Here is a 20,832-nt window from a genome sequence, read left to right on the forward strand (position 1 = left end):
TGCCGAGTCTATTGTAAACTTCTAATAAATGCCCACAACTCCCGAGTCTATTGTGAACTTCTAATAAATGCCTACAACTCCCGAATTTGTTGTGAATTTCCCATGTGCCCACAACTCCCGAAGTCCACGTTTTTGATAAGTCCGCACAGTTCCGAGTCTGTTTTTCATGGAAAGCCGTATGGGACCCCCGACTCCGTGCAAGATTTTTTACTAAGAATATATAACACTTGAACGGAAAATTAAAAAGCCGTTAAAGATTGACATTACCGTTAAAGAATTAGCCGTGGAGAACCGTTAAAGAATTAGCCGTGCAAGATTTACCGTTAAAGATTAGCCGTGCAAGATTTACCGTTAAAGAATTAGCCGTGCAAGATTTACCGTTAAAGAATTAGCCGTGCAAGATTTACCGTTAAAGAATTAGCCGTGCAAGATTTACCGTTAAAGAATTAGCCGTGCAAGATTTACCGTTAAAGAATTAGCCGTGCAAGATTTACCGTTAAAGAATTAGCCGTGCAAGATTTACCGTTAAAGATTTCCCAGTGGATGATTTACCATTAAAGATGAACCCATACCACAATTATTAAAATATTGAATTGAATGTCTTCCTTTTTATATAATATTGCATACAAAGCGGGGTTTTATTACATCTTTAATGTGTTGACTTTGAGATAAGTCAAGGAAACCGACTTGAAAAATTTGCAGTTAGAAGATGATCGAAACTATACTAGCGCTCAGAACAAAGGTAAATATCTTACCCTTGCACAATATCAATGCAAAATGAAGTCTTGTGCACAGGGACTTGTAACGTAGGTTTTGAGAAAGTCTGCTGTGTATACATGTGTACTATATACTATATAAAAAGGACCTTTTATATAGTATATAGTACACATGTATACACAGCAGACTTTCTCAAAACCTGAAGTCTTGTGTGTGTTGTCGAAGATGAACCAATCAACTTTGCGCAAAATTTGTTGCATAACTTCTATTGTGAATCTATTAGTACATGTAGGTTAGTCTACCCAGGGAAAATAAACTGACCACATACACACAATATACCCCTCCAATAAAATTTTAAGCTATTACGATTTGTGTCCTCAAAACATATACTAAAAATCGTTTGCACTTTTTGTACATACACGTGCAGACCCGATTCAGATGTACTTGTATGATATTTTTGTTTCATATATTATATCAATTGACCATAATAGATCTACAGATGTACCATTTGCTATATCAAACCGATATCAGGGGGCCAACTCAATGAAAATGGATATTGTCATACATTTTTTTGTATTTGGTGGATGGGCTGATGAGTATACATGTATATGACAGTCATGTGATTTTTTTTCCAAAAATACGAGATTTGAAAAATTATTAAAAAATTGGGATATTTACTATAAAATCTCTGTTTTATAGTAAATATCCCGATTTTTTAATAATTTTTCAAATCTGGTATTTTTGGAAAAAAAATCACATGACTGTCATATATACTCATCAGTCCATCCACCAAATACAAAAATGAATGACAACATTCATTTTCATTGAGTTGGCCCCCTGTGTATCAAACCGATATCAAAGAACCACCACATACAAATTAGGCCTACATCAGGCACTATATGTTTCAAATGTGTGTTCAACGTCATAAATCACTATATACTCCAATTACATTCAAAGTTATACGACTTCACTGCAAATCTGTAAACGATAAAATTTCCGTGGCAAATTTTTTAACGGTAAATCATCTGATCTGCGGCTAATATATTCTTCCACGGCTAATTCTTTAACGGTAATTCTCCCGCGGCTAATTCTTCCACGGCTAATTCTTTAACGGTTAATTCTTTAACGGTAATGTCAATCTTGAACGGCTTTTTAATTTTCCGTTCAAGTGTTATATATTCTTAGTAAAAATCTTGCACGGAATCGGGGGTCCCATACGGCTTTCCATAGTTTTTAACTTCTCATGGGTAGCAGAACTCCTGATCTGTTGTGAATTTTTTATCATTCCACACAACTCCACGTTTCTTGTGAACTTCCCATAAACCCTCACAACTCCTGAGAATGTTGTGAACCTCTAATAAATCCACCCAACTCACGAGTAGTAGTGTGCACTAACTTAAAATGAAATGCATTTGATTCAAAGACATTCGAGTTGTCCCCCTTCGTTCGAATTCAACGACTTGCTGAATGGCATTCAATTCTGTAAACATTTTTTTTATAAAGGAGGAGTGTCAAGATAAACACAATATTTTTACAGATACCCGGGGCTATGATATGGTGATATGGCATGATTAAGGTCAGGTCGGAGTCCCTAATGAGTTTTGGGGGTTAATCTGGAGGGTAATTTTCTGTTTGATCCAGTTTTGCTAGAACCAAATGATTTTTGAATGATTTTCATGAATTATTATGCATTGATTGTGTTGAAAATAAAACAAACTGGAAATTCACTTGTCAAAAAATAGGTCACAGTGACCTAATTTTGCAAAATGACAATTATGCAAGAATAAAGATCATCTGGTGACATAGTATACCGGGAGGAAATGTCATAAAAATGTGGCCAAGTGGACTATTCCACCACTAATTAGTTAATTGGTATTTTATTAATTTGATTGTATTGTATATTGATACATGGGTTGTATATTGTTTTAATTTCATTTGTTTTAAAGTAATTTCTTTCAGGTCAATGTAATGTTGATGTCTCACTGAATTATGTATCACAGAGTGTGGTAAGTGCTCTGTGATATACAAGTAATGTATATATGTAGAGTGAGCTCACTCACTCTGCCTGGTGAGCTATAAATAGATTTTACCTGTGTATGTATGAAGTATGTATGGTCATGTGACTTGTCTTTGTGAATGTCCACTATTAAATGTACTGTCCATGTCCTGTGTGCATGTAGAGTAACGTCCAGTGTTTGACCTTGACCTGACCTATTTGACCTGTTGTCTTATTGGTTAATATATTTTTGGAGGGAAAGTCTTTGTCCAAAAATTAGGCAGTAGCTTGAGATCTTGGGAAGGAGCAACATCTCCCCTTTTTGGAGATCTGTATCATGATACGTGCGTATAAGCTACAAACCCAAAAGTAAGTCTAATACTTTTTATATTATCTTTTTACATATTATTTTGGTATCTAAAGTACGGTAATTAAGAAATGTAGATTGATTCAATTAATTATTGAGAAAGTGTATACATTTTGTACAGAGTGGAATTTGAAATAGATTGTAACTTATATTTGTAATATCTCTAAATCCAGTATGAATTTAGTAACTGTGTAATTTGTGTATGTGTTTTAAAAGTAATTGTGTATGGTTTTATACTTGTTACTGATTGATTTATTTATAAATCTTTCAGTGGAATCATGTAGATGTCTGCTATTGTGCTGTATACATTATAGTCATAAGCGACCCTTTACCCATAGTTGAGGTAAGCTACATACACATTATAGTTAGAAATGCTTTGTATATTAATCTGATAAAGTAAGATATTATTGAATTTGCTATAATATGTAACACACTGTAATGGTATATTTATGTGTATATTGGAATAATATCTATTTTCCATATTGTACTAGTTTTAATGGTGTTAAGTGTGCAAGTGGATTATTTCCCCTTGTTCGTAACAAGTGGGTTACTTCCCCTTGTTACCTGACAAGCGGATTACCTCCCCTTGTGTATATTGTACTCTTTATGTATATTTATAGAGTATAGAGTAAATATTTCTCTTTATCTATCATGCTAATGCATGGTTGTAAGGTAATGGTTACTACCTTTACTGATAGGAAATTATAGAGTTTTACTTATGTATTTGTATCTATATAACTGTGATATTTCGATAGGGATAACTTGTCTAGTGTACACGTTGAGTATTGTATGTTAGTTATGGTAGCGATCCTAATGTACTTTTATTTATATGTTTCAGGGTTCTATCTATCTATATCTATATCAATAAGCAGATACATGTACGTACATCCATTGTTGTATATGGACCAACTGAACCCACATGCAGGCAGTACAATATTTATGGTGAATAAATACCAGTGAACCCGACCCGGTTGTCCCTGAGTTTTAATTGCTAAGATCCAGTTCGCAACCCGGTTACATAGACATTATCATATTGTATTGCACTGAGCAATGTATTTGCAAATGGATGGGATGGGATTGTGGAGCGAGTGGAATTGGAGGGAGGGGGAGTTTTATTTACCGATAAATGTCTTTCTATGTTCAGAAACAAGATCAATTGGCTCAAATATAACTATTTTTTCTTCATTGAATCACATTTGAGAGAATGTAATTATGTATGATACAATGCACATTTGAAACATTAACAAATTCATCATTGCATTTCAAAATTTTATACCACGGTATTTGAGCTAGTTTATGACCCTCTGAACATAAAAAAAACATTTATTGTATGGCACCAGATGAACTTTATTTTTTGCATTATTGGCATTTTACAAAATTAGGTCACTGTGACCTATTTTTTGACCGTAAGTTATCTTTTCTAATTTCGGTATTTTATTTTCAACACACACAAAGTATAAATGCATAATAATTCATGAAAAATCATTCAAAAACATCATTTGTTTCTAGCTAAACTTAATCAAACAGAAAATTGACCCTTCTGTTTAATCCCTCCTCCTTTCATGTGCAGTGTTATTAAGTAATTATGTTAAAGACTATTTCAATAATCACATTGGCTGTTATATGTATCTAAAACATTAATATATCAAAACAATAAAACCCAACTAGAGGGTAATCGCCTTTGTTCTGTGTTTAACGACGTCTGTATGACTATAGCATGATTGGTGCAGCGCCCTTGTTCTGATTGTAACGAAGTCTACGGCAACAGGTTTATCTCTTGTGCTACAGCCTACACTATATGGTTTATTTGTCGATATAACTAGATATCATGGGTAAGACGTTATTGATATTATATATTCATCAATGGATTAGATATCGGGTACACCAAGTCGTTTCCATATCACTGGATACCATTTTTAGTACATTTCTTCATTATTGCTACACTGTAATGTTTGTTGTGGACTTCGCTGTACTATTGTCGTGATATTGTCTATCCCTAACAAGGATCATTCCTGCAAACTCTCTCCGAGGTCTTTCAATATTGTTTTCAATTCTTGCGCGATCCATTTCCCGATAACGTTGATGCGATTCGGTTAATTGGTTATGTGCTCATCGTCGCGCCTTCTAATGAAGTGTTCAATAGCTTATATCAATAGGGTTAACGTTCTGCCCATTGTCAAACTAATACCTGCCATGGATAAGAATGGGTCAGACATTCATTCAAGTTATCAAACTTATTAGATACAATTATTACAACTATTTTACTCAAACTAATTTATTGAATTGTTTGTATTACTGTTGAAAACATTTATTTATCGTTCAAACTCCTTAAACGGCATGCATTTTGCAAACCTTTTATATCTGTTTTATTTTCCAATAATATAGGAACAGTATAGGTTATCGTTTCAGAGGTTGCATAACACACTGTTTAATTTTTCAGATATGATATATATATTCATCTGTGTAAAACGCACGGGTCTGCAACTTCAGGTTGTATCGGCGGCCATAATGTTTTAAGTTCCCCATTAATCCTTTCCTCAAATGGAATAATGCATATTCTATTGTTTATTTCAAGCGATACCTAACCTTAAGAGACAATGAATGATTTTGATTTCCAGACGACCTTTTGTTGGGATTCTTACTTTGCCTTCTAAGACCAATGGTACGTCAGGAAGAAACACAAAAGAGCTGCATCTTCATGTACAAAGTGGTTAAGGGATTTATACCATAAATACCACCCAAAACTAAATTATCCAAAGATAAAAACGGAATATTAGGCACATACACTTGGAAAATGTCGAACATGAAAAATGGCAAATTATCGCAACGGGAACACAAGGACATTCGAAATTATAATTATCTATTCAGAACAACACCAAAATTCATTCTTCCCGAGAAGAGTGGAATTTACTGGATGAAAACGTATATGGCCAGGCTGGACACTGCCCACTGGGACTACGATGTAACACGCAACCAAAGCCACAGGACGCCAGAAACTGGTAACTTATGACGTACTGATACAAATACAGAAATATGATCATTCATACATAACCCTTCCTGTATAGAATATTTCGGCATGTACAGTTAAATGTACAGTTTTGAGCAAACTGTACGTCATTGCAAACCACGATCTTCACAACAAATCGAACCAATGGTTTAACTATCAAGGCATTGTGTGTGGTTCGTCACAGACTGACGTACTGATCGGTACTGATCAATATCCAATCAATTGACGAAATTATCGATAAATCGATCACTGCTTTTTAAACTCGATTCAATGTTATCCCGACTATTAGCCGTAAAATCTTGACATTTAAATACAATCTTCACGTCAGCAGGTGTAACCGAATACTTTGCACATAACTTCAAATTTTAAAAAAGGTACGGGATAGATTTCAATATTATATTGTCATCTTAACGTTGAAGTCTTTATCGCAGATAAAATGTTGGCAATTACTTTAACCGAAGGTGAGGTACAGAGGAATACTTAACAACCATAATTTTCTACAACCGAAAAAAACGAGTACATGTAGATGTGCGTTATATGTATCCATAACAATTAAACGTTTTCTCTACTGTCTGTTTTTATGGTGAAATATGATAGTTTTGTATTTAATAACCAAAATGAAATTTACCTTCACTGTTTCTAAAAATGAAAGCTATGTCGTCTTTTAATGCCTTTACCAAATAAGAAAGTTTATCGGATTTAAAAACAAATATTCGTTAAGTACAATTTAACGTGTTTGTTTTCCATATTGGCCCATGAATTTTAGCATTAAAATAAACATTTCACTTTTCAAAAATCCAATTGATTCATTTCTGAAAGAAAGCTAACACGGCACTCGAGTCATGCCATACGGCACCTACCAAACAGGAAACATGACCTCTAAAATCCGCGATAATGCTACAGATTTGGAATACAATTGCATACACGTCGTTTTAAATAGATCTATATATAGCCATTGTTAAAAAGTCTGTTTGTTTGTTCAGTAAACTGTATAGACACTTACTCCGGCCAAGGAAAGAGGTTTAAAAAACCATACCCGACCTGTCTATATACCTGTGTAGATATGTTCCGCTACAGGTAGACATTACCTATAATGATTAACAACAACGATACTTGAGGATTTTTTATAATTTTTTTATTTTGTGAAGTTTTACAGAAGATTTCAATATGCCGATTCCAAAACTCGGAGCTGTCACTTTGTAAGTATATCGTAATACACAGAATATAGAGTAATTGAAACGACATTACGAATAAACGTAATACATGAAGCAAACATGTCTATTCCGACAGGTAGATGTATGTACATATATACGAAGAATGTCAAATTTCACACATGACTCAGACAGTATGATTGTTGACATAGTAAGAATTCACTTAATGTCGGAATATTCAATAGAAATCTCGCACATTAATGGTTAATGTAGAGTAATGGAAACAGTTATTTTGAGGAAACATACACAGATACAGTTCTATACATAGATACATGTATTTACACTGTTTCTTGTATGGGGATAGGTTTAAACATACAGTGTATAATACTTGATACTGTGGTAAACAAACTTCATAGTTAAATGACTCAAAATTTAGCTATGAAACAATATCAATACTCTTCAATGTTTTAACACAGGTTTTGTTTAAAATAAAAAGCTCCAGTCAATATCACTAATTATTGTTCCCCAGTATAAGGGAATTGGAGTAGCCGCTCTGACGTCGTGCACGAACTGAACTTAGGACATTAAGAAAAAACATATTGCACCTTTTATGTTTGGAGACAATATTACGATTGACCCTTACTTCTAGAATTTATGTTGGATAAATGAACCGTGAACCATTGAAGCCATCAAGACTTACTACTTTATTGTACTAGTATATGATTAACAAATTAATGGTTTGTTAAATAAAATCCACCTAGTTCAGTGAGCAAATAATGTTATGAGCCATACCTGAACACCAAAAGTGGGTTGAATAGGACGTTTTGAAGTCTTGAAGGCCATAAACTAGTCACATAATGCCATACATGGTTGTTGGCAACGCAAGTTCCCCTATATTTCCAAAGGATTATTTACTTGGCTAATAAAGACATTTGCGAAACATATTTTCATATCAAAGAATTTAAAATTCTTGTCAAGTATTTAATTCAAATGTTGTTCACTTAATTTCCATTGAATATGTCTATTAGAACGTTGATGTAAATATTCATTTTTGAAATTATTTTTTACTCGTATTGCAAATCTTATGACCCTAAATATTCAGATATTGAATTTCCTTTACTTTTTGAAGGCGCTTTTGTTTAGTTTACCCTTTCCCCTCCCCTCCCCCTTCAAGCTGTTTCCATATGCTATTGTTGCATGTAATACAATAATAATGATTTTATTCTCATAAATATACAAACAGAAGAGTATATATATGAAATATACATGAAAACAATGAAAATAGTATCTGTCTTGTATATTAAGCTCAGTGTTGACTACATGATTAAAAAAGAGTATCAAATCAAAAGTATTAGGTCTTTCATATTAGTATCTAGATATTTTCTTCCTACCTATCAGATAATAATTGATCATCAGAGCAGTTCAATAAATAATAGAACTCATCTCCAATATGGTTAATGTTACACCTAGCGATGTACAAGATGTTTATTACCCATATATGGGATGAGAAGGGAGCGGGTTGGGTAAAAATGGAGGTTTTGAAATGTATCATGACTAAATGTTGAAACGGGTAATGCAATATCTTTTTAACGCCCTATATCTATATAATAAGAGTAATAACATATCACAATTTGGTGGGACGCACCCTTCTCTACCAAAACATTATTTTACATAACTGACTACGTGTACCCTTTTTATTTTTCAGCTTCGACAAGTTCCTTGGGTTTATGTTCATACGTAGATCCGGGCGAGTCGACGAGAACATTATAGACCGTACTAACAGGTATTATACCGTCATGTTCCTGTCCTTCTACAACCTGTACCTGATGACAGACGACTATATCGGGGACCCTATCTACTGCTGGTGTCCAGACGAGTTCACGGAACAGGAGGTCAAATACGTCCACAGTCTTTGTTACGTGGCCAACACATACTACATCCCTTACCGCCGACAGATTCCGTCAAACTTCGATATTCGCCGTGAGGAGTCGGATGAAATCGTTTATTATCAGTGGGTCCCTCTAATGTTATTTTTCATGGCGTTTCTATTTTTCCTGCCTCGCCTTGTTTGGAAATTGTTGATGTTGAAGGCGGGGATGGAGTTAAAGAAAATGTGTCTGGCAGCCAAGGGTACAATTGATGTGTCGCCCGAGCAGCGAGAGAAAGGTTTGACAATAATCGCTAAATATATCGACATATTTTGTGCCAACATCAGTCGTTATCGTGGCGGCCCATGCTCCTCTTTGAGGGAGCGATTCAGCAAGCACTTCATTCTAGGCTGTGGAAGACATTATGGTAACTATTTCATATGTTGTAAAATTTTAGTCCGGTTTTTATACTTCTGTACCAGTTTTGGACTTCTGTTTTTTCTGAACGAATTTCTTGGAAACAAGTTTTATATCTATGGCTATGAAGTTATCAATGCCTTCCTGAGAGGCGACGATTGGACAATGACGAACAGGTTTCCAAGGGAGACCCTGTGTGACTTCGACCTCCGACAGCTGAATAATGTCCACAGATGGACGCTCCAGTGCGTGCTTCCAATGAACCTGTTCAACGAGAAGTTCTTCATCTTCCTGTGGTTCTGGTGTACGATGCTTTCCGTCTTGAACATATTCAATGTTTGTGTAACGATCGGTATTGCTGTATTCCCATTCCAGCGAAACAGCTTCGTCAAGAAATATTTGCAAATGTCAGGCATATATGAGAAAAACCATTTACAGAAAACGCGAATAAACCTGTTTATACATGGGCATTTAAAACAAGACGGTGTCTTTATTTTGAAGCAAATTTCCGACAATGCCAATACTGTAATTGTGCAGGACATCATTGAGAAAATGTGGAAATTATTCCTCGCTCGTTATGATCGTGCTGGACCAATCAACGGCGATGTTAGAGAGCGGGAAAACGGCCCTCATGATAAAGAGGAAATAACTGATGACGTCATCACGGCGACGACACCACTGTTGGAGAGAAACGGAATACTAAAACACATTCAGGACGACGAAGTTATAAATGAGAACAACAATGTCGATAGACACGTGACGTTTGATGATGGAAAGGAGCTATTTACTGAGTCGGATGTTTGAGTCGAAGGTGTGATATGTCGGGCAGTGATTGGTGTTATCTATCAGACGTTGACACGTGACCACAAATTCACGTGTTGTAGTCTTCTTTTCAGTACGGAAAGAACATTAAAGATGCTCCACCGCTGACAAATGGTATTTTTTCACTATCAAAAACAGGGGCAGACGATTTATTATTTTTCTTAAGTTACAAAAGTTACTTACTTTACACCATTACCACCATTGAAAAGTTTGAGCTTCTAATTTTATTTCAAGTTAAACATGTGAAAAATAATTATTTGCATCCCGAAAAAAATCCGTGGCACTACTTCCTATATGGAATGAAGTACTGATTTGGCATGCATCAAAAGCAAAACAAATAATTTAATATTTCTTTGTGTATCAATTAGACATATATACACGATTAACCACCAATTATTGTTCAAATGATGAATACCAATTATGATCTGTCGGCGGTGGAGCATCTTTAAGGGCAACATTTTCATAGATGTTTATCAATAAGATTTTGTTTGCATACAATAATTCTTCATTTTGGGAACGTCGGTCGTTGCAATATTATATAGTTATTTTGGCATAATTATATTTGAACTCATAATTGGACGACACATTATTGTCCTTACGCAGAAGACCAAAGTAACATATCATTTAACATGATCTTTGATATTAATTTCAACATCAAATGCATGTACCTCTGAAATGTATAAGTATTCAAAGACATGTAAATTGGCTGATGCAATTTGGCGCGCCTCACCTACTGTTTTAACGATCATGTAGCTAGAGGCAACGATTTGTTACATTAATTCCAATATGATATTGTATACGTCCCACCAACATACACAAGTATACCATATCATAGTTCCATGTACAATTTGGTCGTTGACACCAAAACAAAAAATACTCAAAACACAAAATGATCTTGTTTGGAATAGAGTACGTTTTAATTCATATGAATATATCTCTTGTTAGTCTGTCTAGCACACATTACCGAGCAGCAAAATACATGTATTGTAAAGCATTATAGAAAAAAGGATGCATGTAACGAAAATCAGAGGGTAAAGCGATATTGCATATGTAATGTTCTGTTTTCACGGATGAAACAATATATTGCAGGTCTGTGGTAGATGGTTTGTAAGATCTGTGATATATGGTGTGTAAGGTGTGTGGTAGGTTTCATGACATCAATGTGGGAGGTTTGTGTTCAATTAAATCGTGAACATTTCAATCGACCATTGTGATACATTTGATATTTTTGATATACAGAGATATTACTGTGATATTGTTAAGATAAATCAAAATAAATTAGTCATGTCAAAGACATTGACATTTTGACATATGTCATATACTTTTCCGTCCTACACGTGTCAAATATTGATATTTACTGTTGTGTGACCTTTTGTTTATTTATTTTTGTTAACTCTTATAAGATTTTATAGAAAATTGATACAGATCTTCTGGGACGGAATATCTATCTATCGGTAGCTTCAGTACGATACGGGACGCCATGATAAACAGACGTGACCGATTTTCTTTATTATTATGTGGACCCAAAGACAATAATAAACTTAAAACTTGAACTTGAAAATCGTGCCTTTTATTTTTTGTATTTTTTTTTTGTTTTTGTTTTATTTATTCATTTATTTTAATTTTGTTTTTAATTTGGATATTTCCTACAAGACAGGAGTTATGAATGTAGCCGCGGCTTCATCAGGGGCGACTGAACTTTGGATTCGGTATAGGTTTACCTGTTCACACTCAAACCTTTGTATTTGTAATATGGTAATGCTTTCAATGATAGCCAGTGTTTTATTTGAACCCATTTTAAAAGATCACGTTTATCTTTACAAGTTTCAATTCCAAAACATTTTATTGTCTTTGCAGCAGAAGCTACAGAGAGTAGAGAGCACAGAAATTTTTACTTATTTATTTATATATATATTTTTTTTTTCTCAAGTTCCTTTTAGAATACATCGGGATGTAAAATATAATGCTAAAACATGTCACTTTATGTTAAGATTTACTTGGGGAGAAAGAGGTTGCCTCCCTTTAGGTATAGTTTATTATATCGGTTTCTAATGACTGAGGGAAGCCCAGTATGTAACAAAGAGGAAAATCCCAAAACGAAATAATTAATAGCATACCTTTAATGTTTTGGTAATGAATGGAATCATCACTATCTGTATAACCATAAACATATATTATGTTTGATAAAGCAACGACTATTTGACCAAAGTCAGCAACATTTGAAAGCTTATTGGATTCCTCATCAAAATGTATATTATATAAGCATATTGTGAATCATTTTACTATACAATACTATTTGACCAAATATATACCTCCTAAATACCGAATTGTTTTATCTAAATTTCGTCTATGTATAGTACAATTGTAACTTGTCTATGATATTGTAATAATTACTATTTGATTGTATATATATGTATATGTGCGTATTGTGCACAATTCCAATAAGTTGTAAACTTAAGGAAAATAAAAGAATTAAATTGAATGTTTCTTATCACTACTGGTTCACACTCGTATGAAACTATTCTTCACCACTATTATAATGCCTTTCTCATATTTCAGCAAAATGTGACACATCAGGTTCACATAATTAACAAATAAGCAATCGTTTTCGAACGTTTGGGAGTACTACAGTATGTAGTTACTTGGTCATTGTTTTCTCTATTATGATATTTCATTGTTAAAGTTTCATTCTATTCGTTTCATCCGTCGGTAGAAAAGTAAAAAAAAAAAAAAAAATGCACTAGCTCTACTATTCGGCGAACACTTAAAGATAAACCTGACTTCATTATTTATAACTGTTTGTACATATCAAGATATGATACATTTAAAAAGATATAAAAAGGTAAAATTCAATTTAATAGTGATGTAATTTATAATTGTTGCATGCAGATAAGAATCTTTACAACAATGGTGTTTTTACACATGTACATTTTGAGAGTAAACACTAAACCTGTCATCGTGCGTGTTTGTGGTTTTTCCCATCAACAAAAGAATAAAATCTAAAAATTAATTTGACCCCTTGTGAAATTTTGTCGTGTTTGACAAATACCTTATCCTTATTCAGTAGCAATAGATACCCGTATGTACCCAACGTAAAATATCCTTCATTCTAGTATATAGGTTTACATTCATCCTCTTCATAACAATAGGGCATGGTTTTCTTATGATAACAACATGTCTTTTTTAATGTGTATAAACAAGAAAGGAACAGGAATAACACGCAAAATCTTTTAGTTTGTATTGTTACCTGACTCTCTGTATAAATGTAAATGAAGTAATAGACAGTTGTTGACTGGAGTTGAGGTCAACAGATGATTTGTTGAACCCTCACACAAACTGTTGCCCGAGGCCGAAAAGTTTGTCTTCGGGTCAAACAAATCATCTGTTGCCCGAAAACCCAGTCGACAACTGTTTTGTTATACCCTTTGACTCAAATAATGCGTTTACGTCATGAATTGTAGTTGTGACGTCACTCCGGTCCAACAGCACATTTTAACAGTTCTTTGGACCGCTCGAAGGAACAGTTGATATATAGAAACTATATCATAAGGGTATAACAATTTCGCCTATTGACCGGTCAGTAGTTTGACTGTTGACCAGACAGGAACGTTTGCATGCGTTCATTGTTGACATCATAATTAATTGTTGACGTCATAAACACTAGCGCGCCGGATCGACCAAATACCGGTATTCTTTCGGCAAAAGTCTATCTCACCAGAAGTTCAGTAATAAGTTTAAGATTGCGGTTCAAAACAGTTGTTCATGCCTTTTCAGTCAATAGTCAAAACTCTTTCCCGAGGCGTTGGGACCAACCATGTAAACTGTTTCCCTCCGGCCTCGGGAAACAGTTTATAGGGTTGGTCCTAACACCTCGGGAAAGAGTTTTGACTGTTGACTGAAAAGGCATGAAACAACTGTATAAAACATTTTATTTCAAAATCAGGCAAATATAGAGACCACTTTGGGATAACCTGTCCGATTTTTCAGTTATGGTATTTAGTAGACGGTTTATGGATCAAAACATTTCAAGTTAAATATGTGAGCGATTGTTTTCGAATTGTATGTGTCACAACTTACGTTAAGCAACAATGTTCTTGTCTAAAGCACGCTGAAGTATCGCTGTAGTAAGTAATACAATATCGATTTAGGTTTCTGGATGCAGCTGTGTGGGTAATATAAGTCGATGTGAAACAAGGATTATCTACTTCAGTTGTAAAAACAAAACATGTAAAGAAATCGTGTTTATTATTGTATGTAGAACGTAGAGGGCAGCCTGTTTTATTGCCATTATAATAAAGGAAAGTTACCCTTAATTAATTAAAGTAAAACTCATCAGCGTAACTTTCCGCGTTAAATATTTGCATTACATAATGTATCATTCATTGCAATAATATTTTTGCGTGCACTCTAGCGGTTTGCATACGAGCCTTTCTTTTGTATGTAGTATCAGAATACAGAAAGGACAATGAAATTATTAACGATTTAGTTGTCCTTCAAGCATATGTAGTGTGAACTGTGTCCTTAAGATGAGAACGTTGATGTCAATGTACCAATAACGACACACAAACGACCTGTTATCAAACCTTTTATTGTACCAACGCTGAAATCTAGGAAGGATTGACAAGAATCATAATGTTAAACTTTATTTGTCACTAGGTCCTCGATAGCCGCCATAAATCTTGGGATTGTATATGGTTTATAAGTCTTACCAGATAGTTGTAACAAGATTAATCCTAATTTATCCATTGCTCTTGAGGATAATAATGTAATGAATTGTTATGTATGTCCTGAATACACCAGACACACTTAGTTGACTATGTAACCAGTGCCATTGTTATGATACAGGGAGATTGTATACTACAATATCACCAGAATACAGTTTTGTTTGGTGTTGTTTATGTTTATACGTGTATGTAGATATTTAATTACATTAGAAAGGCTGTCATTATTCACAATTGTACATTACTGTATGAAAAAAGAGAGTTTTACCAAGTTTTATAATTCAATTTCAAAGTAATGTTTTCAAATAAAATAGGTTTAAAGGCCCAATTCATTTCCAAAACGACTTTTAATTTTTTAAACGGGTAAAATAAAATGAATATTTGAATCTTGTTTTGTAAAGTTGTATTCTTTAGTTGTTGTATGGTGGTCGTCAATGGCTCATCAGGTATATGTAGTCTTCGTTAGTTTGGTCCGTATAGATTATTGTGCGTGGAGCGTTGTCTTTGAAAGAATGATTGACTCCGATGTTTTTGTTAACATTTTTTCTGCTGTACTTCATACGTTACATAGAGTCATTGTTGATATATATGGCCCAAAATGGGACCACACACAAGGTTTGTGCTCCTCTATGTTTCTCCCTCCATCTTCTACAATAACTGGTCAGCTCTATTTATACATAACAACGAGAGCATAGGGATCAGTATTTGGCCATGATATCCAACACCTGAAACATCTGATACATGGATAGCTACTGCATAACATAAGTAACACGCTGAACCAATTAATACTGACCAGTTTCACAATTTGCATTACCTATAAGATGTTCAGGCACCACATACCATTACACAACAACGAGAAACTTATACCTATAACCCAGACTATTATGTACAGACCTGGCCAGCTATCGCATGACACTGACCTGGGACACACACGAATAGCTGTAAGTCTACATAAGTATCTTATGAAATAAAACTTATTATATTATACGGGAATGTACAACGAGATCGATAATTTGATAGAGTCGCAAAAGTTATTACTTACTGTTTATACTACATTTATCATCACTTTCTGAACAATTTAATTCCTATAATTTAAAAGTTAATTTTTATAACGCGGTTCGTCTTATGTTTCCGCCGTCGTCCTAAATACCGCACGGTAGTTTACTATCACTGTACCAGAAGGCAAAACAGCGAAAAGAATTTTCAGTTATCATACATGTATATTACGGAGGAAATCTTGGTGTTGTAACCCCATCTTAGGCCATCGATATATATTTTCTTATACTATTAATGTTTTTTTTTTAGAAACCGTTAGATTTTAACGAACTAAAATAATGTAGACTCTATGCAACTCTATGTAATGTAAAAAAAAAAAAAAAAACTGATATCGATTAATTATATTTAATCATTTATATACATGTAATTACTTTACGGAGAGGAGAGTTTGATCAGTGATCTCTATTACTCAAGGATACTCAAATTGAATATGTTTTTAATATGATAACCATTGTTCTGTTTCAAGCGAGAACTCACTTGTAAATCATAAAACACTCCCCAGGGAAGTATTATTATCATTATGCGCACATGGTGTCATCAGATAAATTACTACATAGCCATTAATAGTGTATGATTGAAATGTAGAAGGATTTTTGCACGTGAAACATACAAGGTCTAGAGTGATCTCATTTCATAACGTGTTTTTAATTGACCTAATCAAGGTTGATCCTCTTAGAGGAGGTGGGGTTCCACCTGTTATTAGCGGGAATTGGTGCAGGACTGTGATGTACAAAGGTCTGTCCTTCAATGAACACACATACCGTACTAAACCAGTAAATCATTATCCATGGTTGACTGTAACGTGCAGAACAATGATCGCCTGATGGTAGGTTGAATTAGATATTCTACATTATTTAGTATATCATCATGTATAGACAGCACGACTTAGCTGGTACCGATCCCTAATGTTAAGACGTCCTATACTCAATGTTTCATGTCAGCTAATACGTGGTATATAAGACGTCCGATATTCAATGTTTCATGTCAGCTAATACGTGGTATATAAGGCGTCCGATACTCAATGTTTCATGTCAGCTATGTTACGTGGTATATAAGACGTCCGATACTCAATGTTTCATGTCAGCTAATACGTGGTATATAAGGCGTCCGATACTCAATGTTTCATGTCAGCTAATACGTGGTATATAAGGCGTCCGATACTCAATGTTTCATGTCAGCTAATACGTGGTATATAAGACGTCCGATACTCAATGTTTCATGTCAGCTAATACGTGGTATATAAGACGTCCGATACTCAATGTTTCATGTCAGCTAATACGTGGTATATAAGACGTCCGATACTCAATGTTTCATGTCAGCTAATACGTGGTATATAAGACGTCCGATACTCAATGTTTCATGTCAGCTATGTTACGTGGTATATAAGACGTCCGATACTCAATGTTTCATGTCAGCTAATACGTGGTATATAAGACGTCCGATACTCAATGTTTCATGTCAGCTAATACGCGGTATATAAGACGTCCGATACTCAATGTTTCATGTCAGCTAATACGCGGTATATAAGACGTCCGATACTCAATGTTTCATGTCAGCTAATACGTGGTATATAAGGCGTCCGATACTCAATGTTTCATGTCAGCTAATACGCGGTATATAAGACGTCCGATACTCAATGTTTCATGTCAGCTAATACGTGGTATATAAGGACGTCCGATACTCAATGTTTCATGTCAGCTAATACGTGGTATATAAGGCGTCCGATACTCAATGTTTCATGTCAGCTAATACGTGGTATATAAGACGTCCGATACTCAATGTTTCATGTCAGCTAATACGTGGTATATAAGGCGTCCGATACTCAATGTTTCATGTCAGCTAATACGTGGTATATAAGACGTCCGATACTCAATGTTTCATGTCAGCTAATACGTGGTATATAAGGCGTCCGATACTCAATGTTTCATGTCAGCTAATACGCGGTATATAAGGCGTCCGATACTCAATGTTTCATGTCAGCTAATACGTGGTATATAAGGCGTCCGATACTCAATGTTTCATGTCAGCTAATACGTGGTATATAAACGTGACGTCCGATACTCAATGTTTCATGTCAGCTAATACGTGGTATATAAGGCGTCCGATACTCAATGTTTCATGTCAGCTAATACGTGGTATATAAGACGTCCGATACTCAATGTTTCATGTCAGCTAATACGTGGTATATAAGGCGTCCGATACTCAATGTTTCATGTCAGCTAATACGTGGTATATAAGCGTCCGATATTCAATGTTTCATGTCGCTAATACGTGGTATATAAGACGTCCGATATTCAATGTTTCATGTCAGCTAATACGTGGTATATAAGACGTCCGATACTCAATGTTTCATGTCGCTAATACGTGGTATATAAGGCGTCCGATACTCAATGTTTCATGTCGCTAATACGTGGTATATATAACGTCCGATACTCAATGTTTCATGTCGCTAATACGTGGTATATAAGGCGTCCGATACTCAATGTTTCATGTCAGCTAATTACGTGGTATATAAGACGTCCGATACTCAATGTTTCATGTCAGCTATGTTACGTGGTATATAAGACGTCCGATACTCAATGTTTCATGTCAGCTATGATACGTGGTATATAAGACGTCCGATACTCAATGTTTCATGTCAGCTAATACGTGGTATATAAGGCGTCCGATACTCAATGTTTCATGTCAGCTAATACGTGGTATATAAGACGTCCGATACTCAATGTTTCATGTCAGCTAATACGTGGTATATAAGGCGTCCGATACTCAATGTTTCATGTCAGCTAATACGTGGTATATAAGGCGTCCGATACTCAATGTTTCATGTCAGCTAATACGTGTATATACGTCAATGGTAGCTAATAAGACGTGACGTCCGATACTCAATGTTTCATGTCAGCTAATACGTGGTATATAAGACGTCCGATACTCAATGTTTCATGTCAGCTAATACGTGGTATATAAGACGTCCGATACTCAATGTTTTATGTCAGCTATGTTACGTGGTATATAAGACGTGACGTCTGATATTCAATGTTTCATGTCAGCTAATACGTGGTATATAAGGCGTCCGATACTCAATGTTTCATGTCAGCTAATACGCGGTATATAAGACGTCCGATACTCAATGTTTCATGTCAGCTAATACGTGGTATATAAGACGTCCGATACTCAATGTTTCATGTCGCTAATACGTGTATATAAGACGTCCGATATTCAATGTTTCATGTCAGCTAATACGCGGTATATAAGACGTCCGATATTCAATGTTTCATGTCAGCTAATACGTGGTATATAAGACGTCCGATATTCAATGTTTCATGTCAGCTAATACGTGGTATATAAGACGTCCGATATTCAATGTTTCATGTCAGCTATGTTACGTGGTATATAAGACGTCCGATACTCAATGTCTGACGTCAGCTAAGATATGTGGTATATAGGGGACGTCCGACCCTTAATGTTTGGTGTCATCTATAATGCGTGGTATATCGGGAACGTCTGATACGCAATATTTGATGTCAGCTATGATACGTGATGTCAGCTATGATACGTGATGTCAGATATGATACGTGGTACATCGGAGACGTCTGATACTCAATGTGTGATGTCAGCTATGATACGTGGTAAATCGGAGACGTCCGATAGTCAATGTTTGATGTCAGCTATGATACGTGGTATATAAGGCGTCCGATACTCAATGTTTCATGTCGCTAATACGTGGTATATAAGGCGTCCGATACTCAATGTTTCATGTCGCTAATACGTGGTATATAAGACGTCCGATACTCAATGTTTCATGTCAGCTAATACGTGGTATATAAGGCGTCCGATACTCAATGTTTCATGTCAGCTAATACGTGGTATATAAGGCGTCCGATACTCAATGTTTCATGTCAGCTAATACGTGGTATATAAGGCGTCCGATACTCAATGTTTCATGTCAGCTAATACGTGGTATATAAGGCGTCCGATACTCAATGTTTCATGTCAGCTAATACGCGGTATATAAGACGTGACGTCCGATACTCAATGTTTCATGTCAGCTAATACGTGGTATATAAGACGTCCGATACTCAATGTTTCATGTCGCTAATACGTGGTATATAAGGCGTCCGATACTCAATGTTTCATGTCAGCTAATACGTGGTATATAAGACGTGACGTCTGATATTCAATGTTTCATGTCAGCTAATACGTGGTATATAAGACGTCTGGTATTCAATGTTTCATGTCAGCTAACACGTGGTATATAAGACGTCCGATATTAATGTTTTATGTCAGCTATGTTACGTGGTATATTGTGCTCGTCCAAAACTCAATGTCTGACGTCAGCTAAGATATGTGGTATATAGGGGACGTCCGACCCTTAATGTTTGGTGTCATCTATAATGCGTGGTATATCGGGAACGTCTGATACGCAATATTTGATGTCAGCTATGATACGTGATGTCAGCTATGATACGTGATGTCAGATATGATACGTGGTACATCGGAGACGTCTGATACTCAATGTGTGATGTCAGCTATGATACGTGGTAAATCGGAGACGTCCGATATTCAATGTTTTATGTCAGCTATGTTACGTGGTATATAAGGCGTCCGATACTCAATGTTTCATGTCGCTATCACGTGGTATATAAGGCGTCCGATATTCAATGTTTCATGTCAGCTAATACGTGGTATATAAGGCGTCCGATACTCAATGTT

At 35.2% G+C, this 20,832-nt stretch overlaps 1 protein-coding gene across 1 annotated transcript; it reads left to right on the forward strand.

The window, feature by feature from the left end:
- Window positions 1–7,090: 7,090 nt before the first annotated feature.
- LOC138314570 (innexin unc-9-like) lies at window positions 7,091–10,794 on the forward strand. Its single transcript, XM_069254972.1, has 2 exons — window positions 7,091–7,286; window positions 8,944–10,794. The coding sequence occupies exons 1-2, from the start codon at window positions 7,255–7,257 to the stop codon at window positions 10,325–10,327; spliced, it is 1,416 nt and encodes a 471-aa protein (XP_069111073.1). The 5' UTR covers window positions 7,091–7,254; the 3' UTR covers window positions 10,328–10,794.
- The last annotated feature ends 10,038 nt before the right edge of the window (window positions 10,795–20,832 follow it).

Source organism: Argopecten irradians, chromosome 2, assembly GCF_041381155.1.
Source record: "Argopecten irradians isolate NY chromosome 2, Ai_NY, whole genome shotgun sequence".
Lineage (NCBI taxonomy): Eukaryota > Metazoa > Mollusca > Bivalvia > Pectinida > Pectinidae > Argopecten > Argopecten irradians.

Bases quoted from the DNA above. Each gene is read 5' to 3' on its own strand.
- LOC138314570 (XM_069254972.1), top strand. From the start codon at position 7,255: ATGCCGATTCCAAAACTCGGAGCTGTCACTTT. The intron at 7,287-8,943 runs GTAAGTATATCG...TTTATTTTTCAG, and splicing joins AAACTCGGAGCTGTCACTTT to CTTCGACAAGTTCCTTGGGT.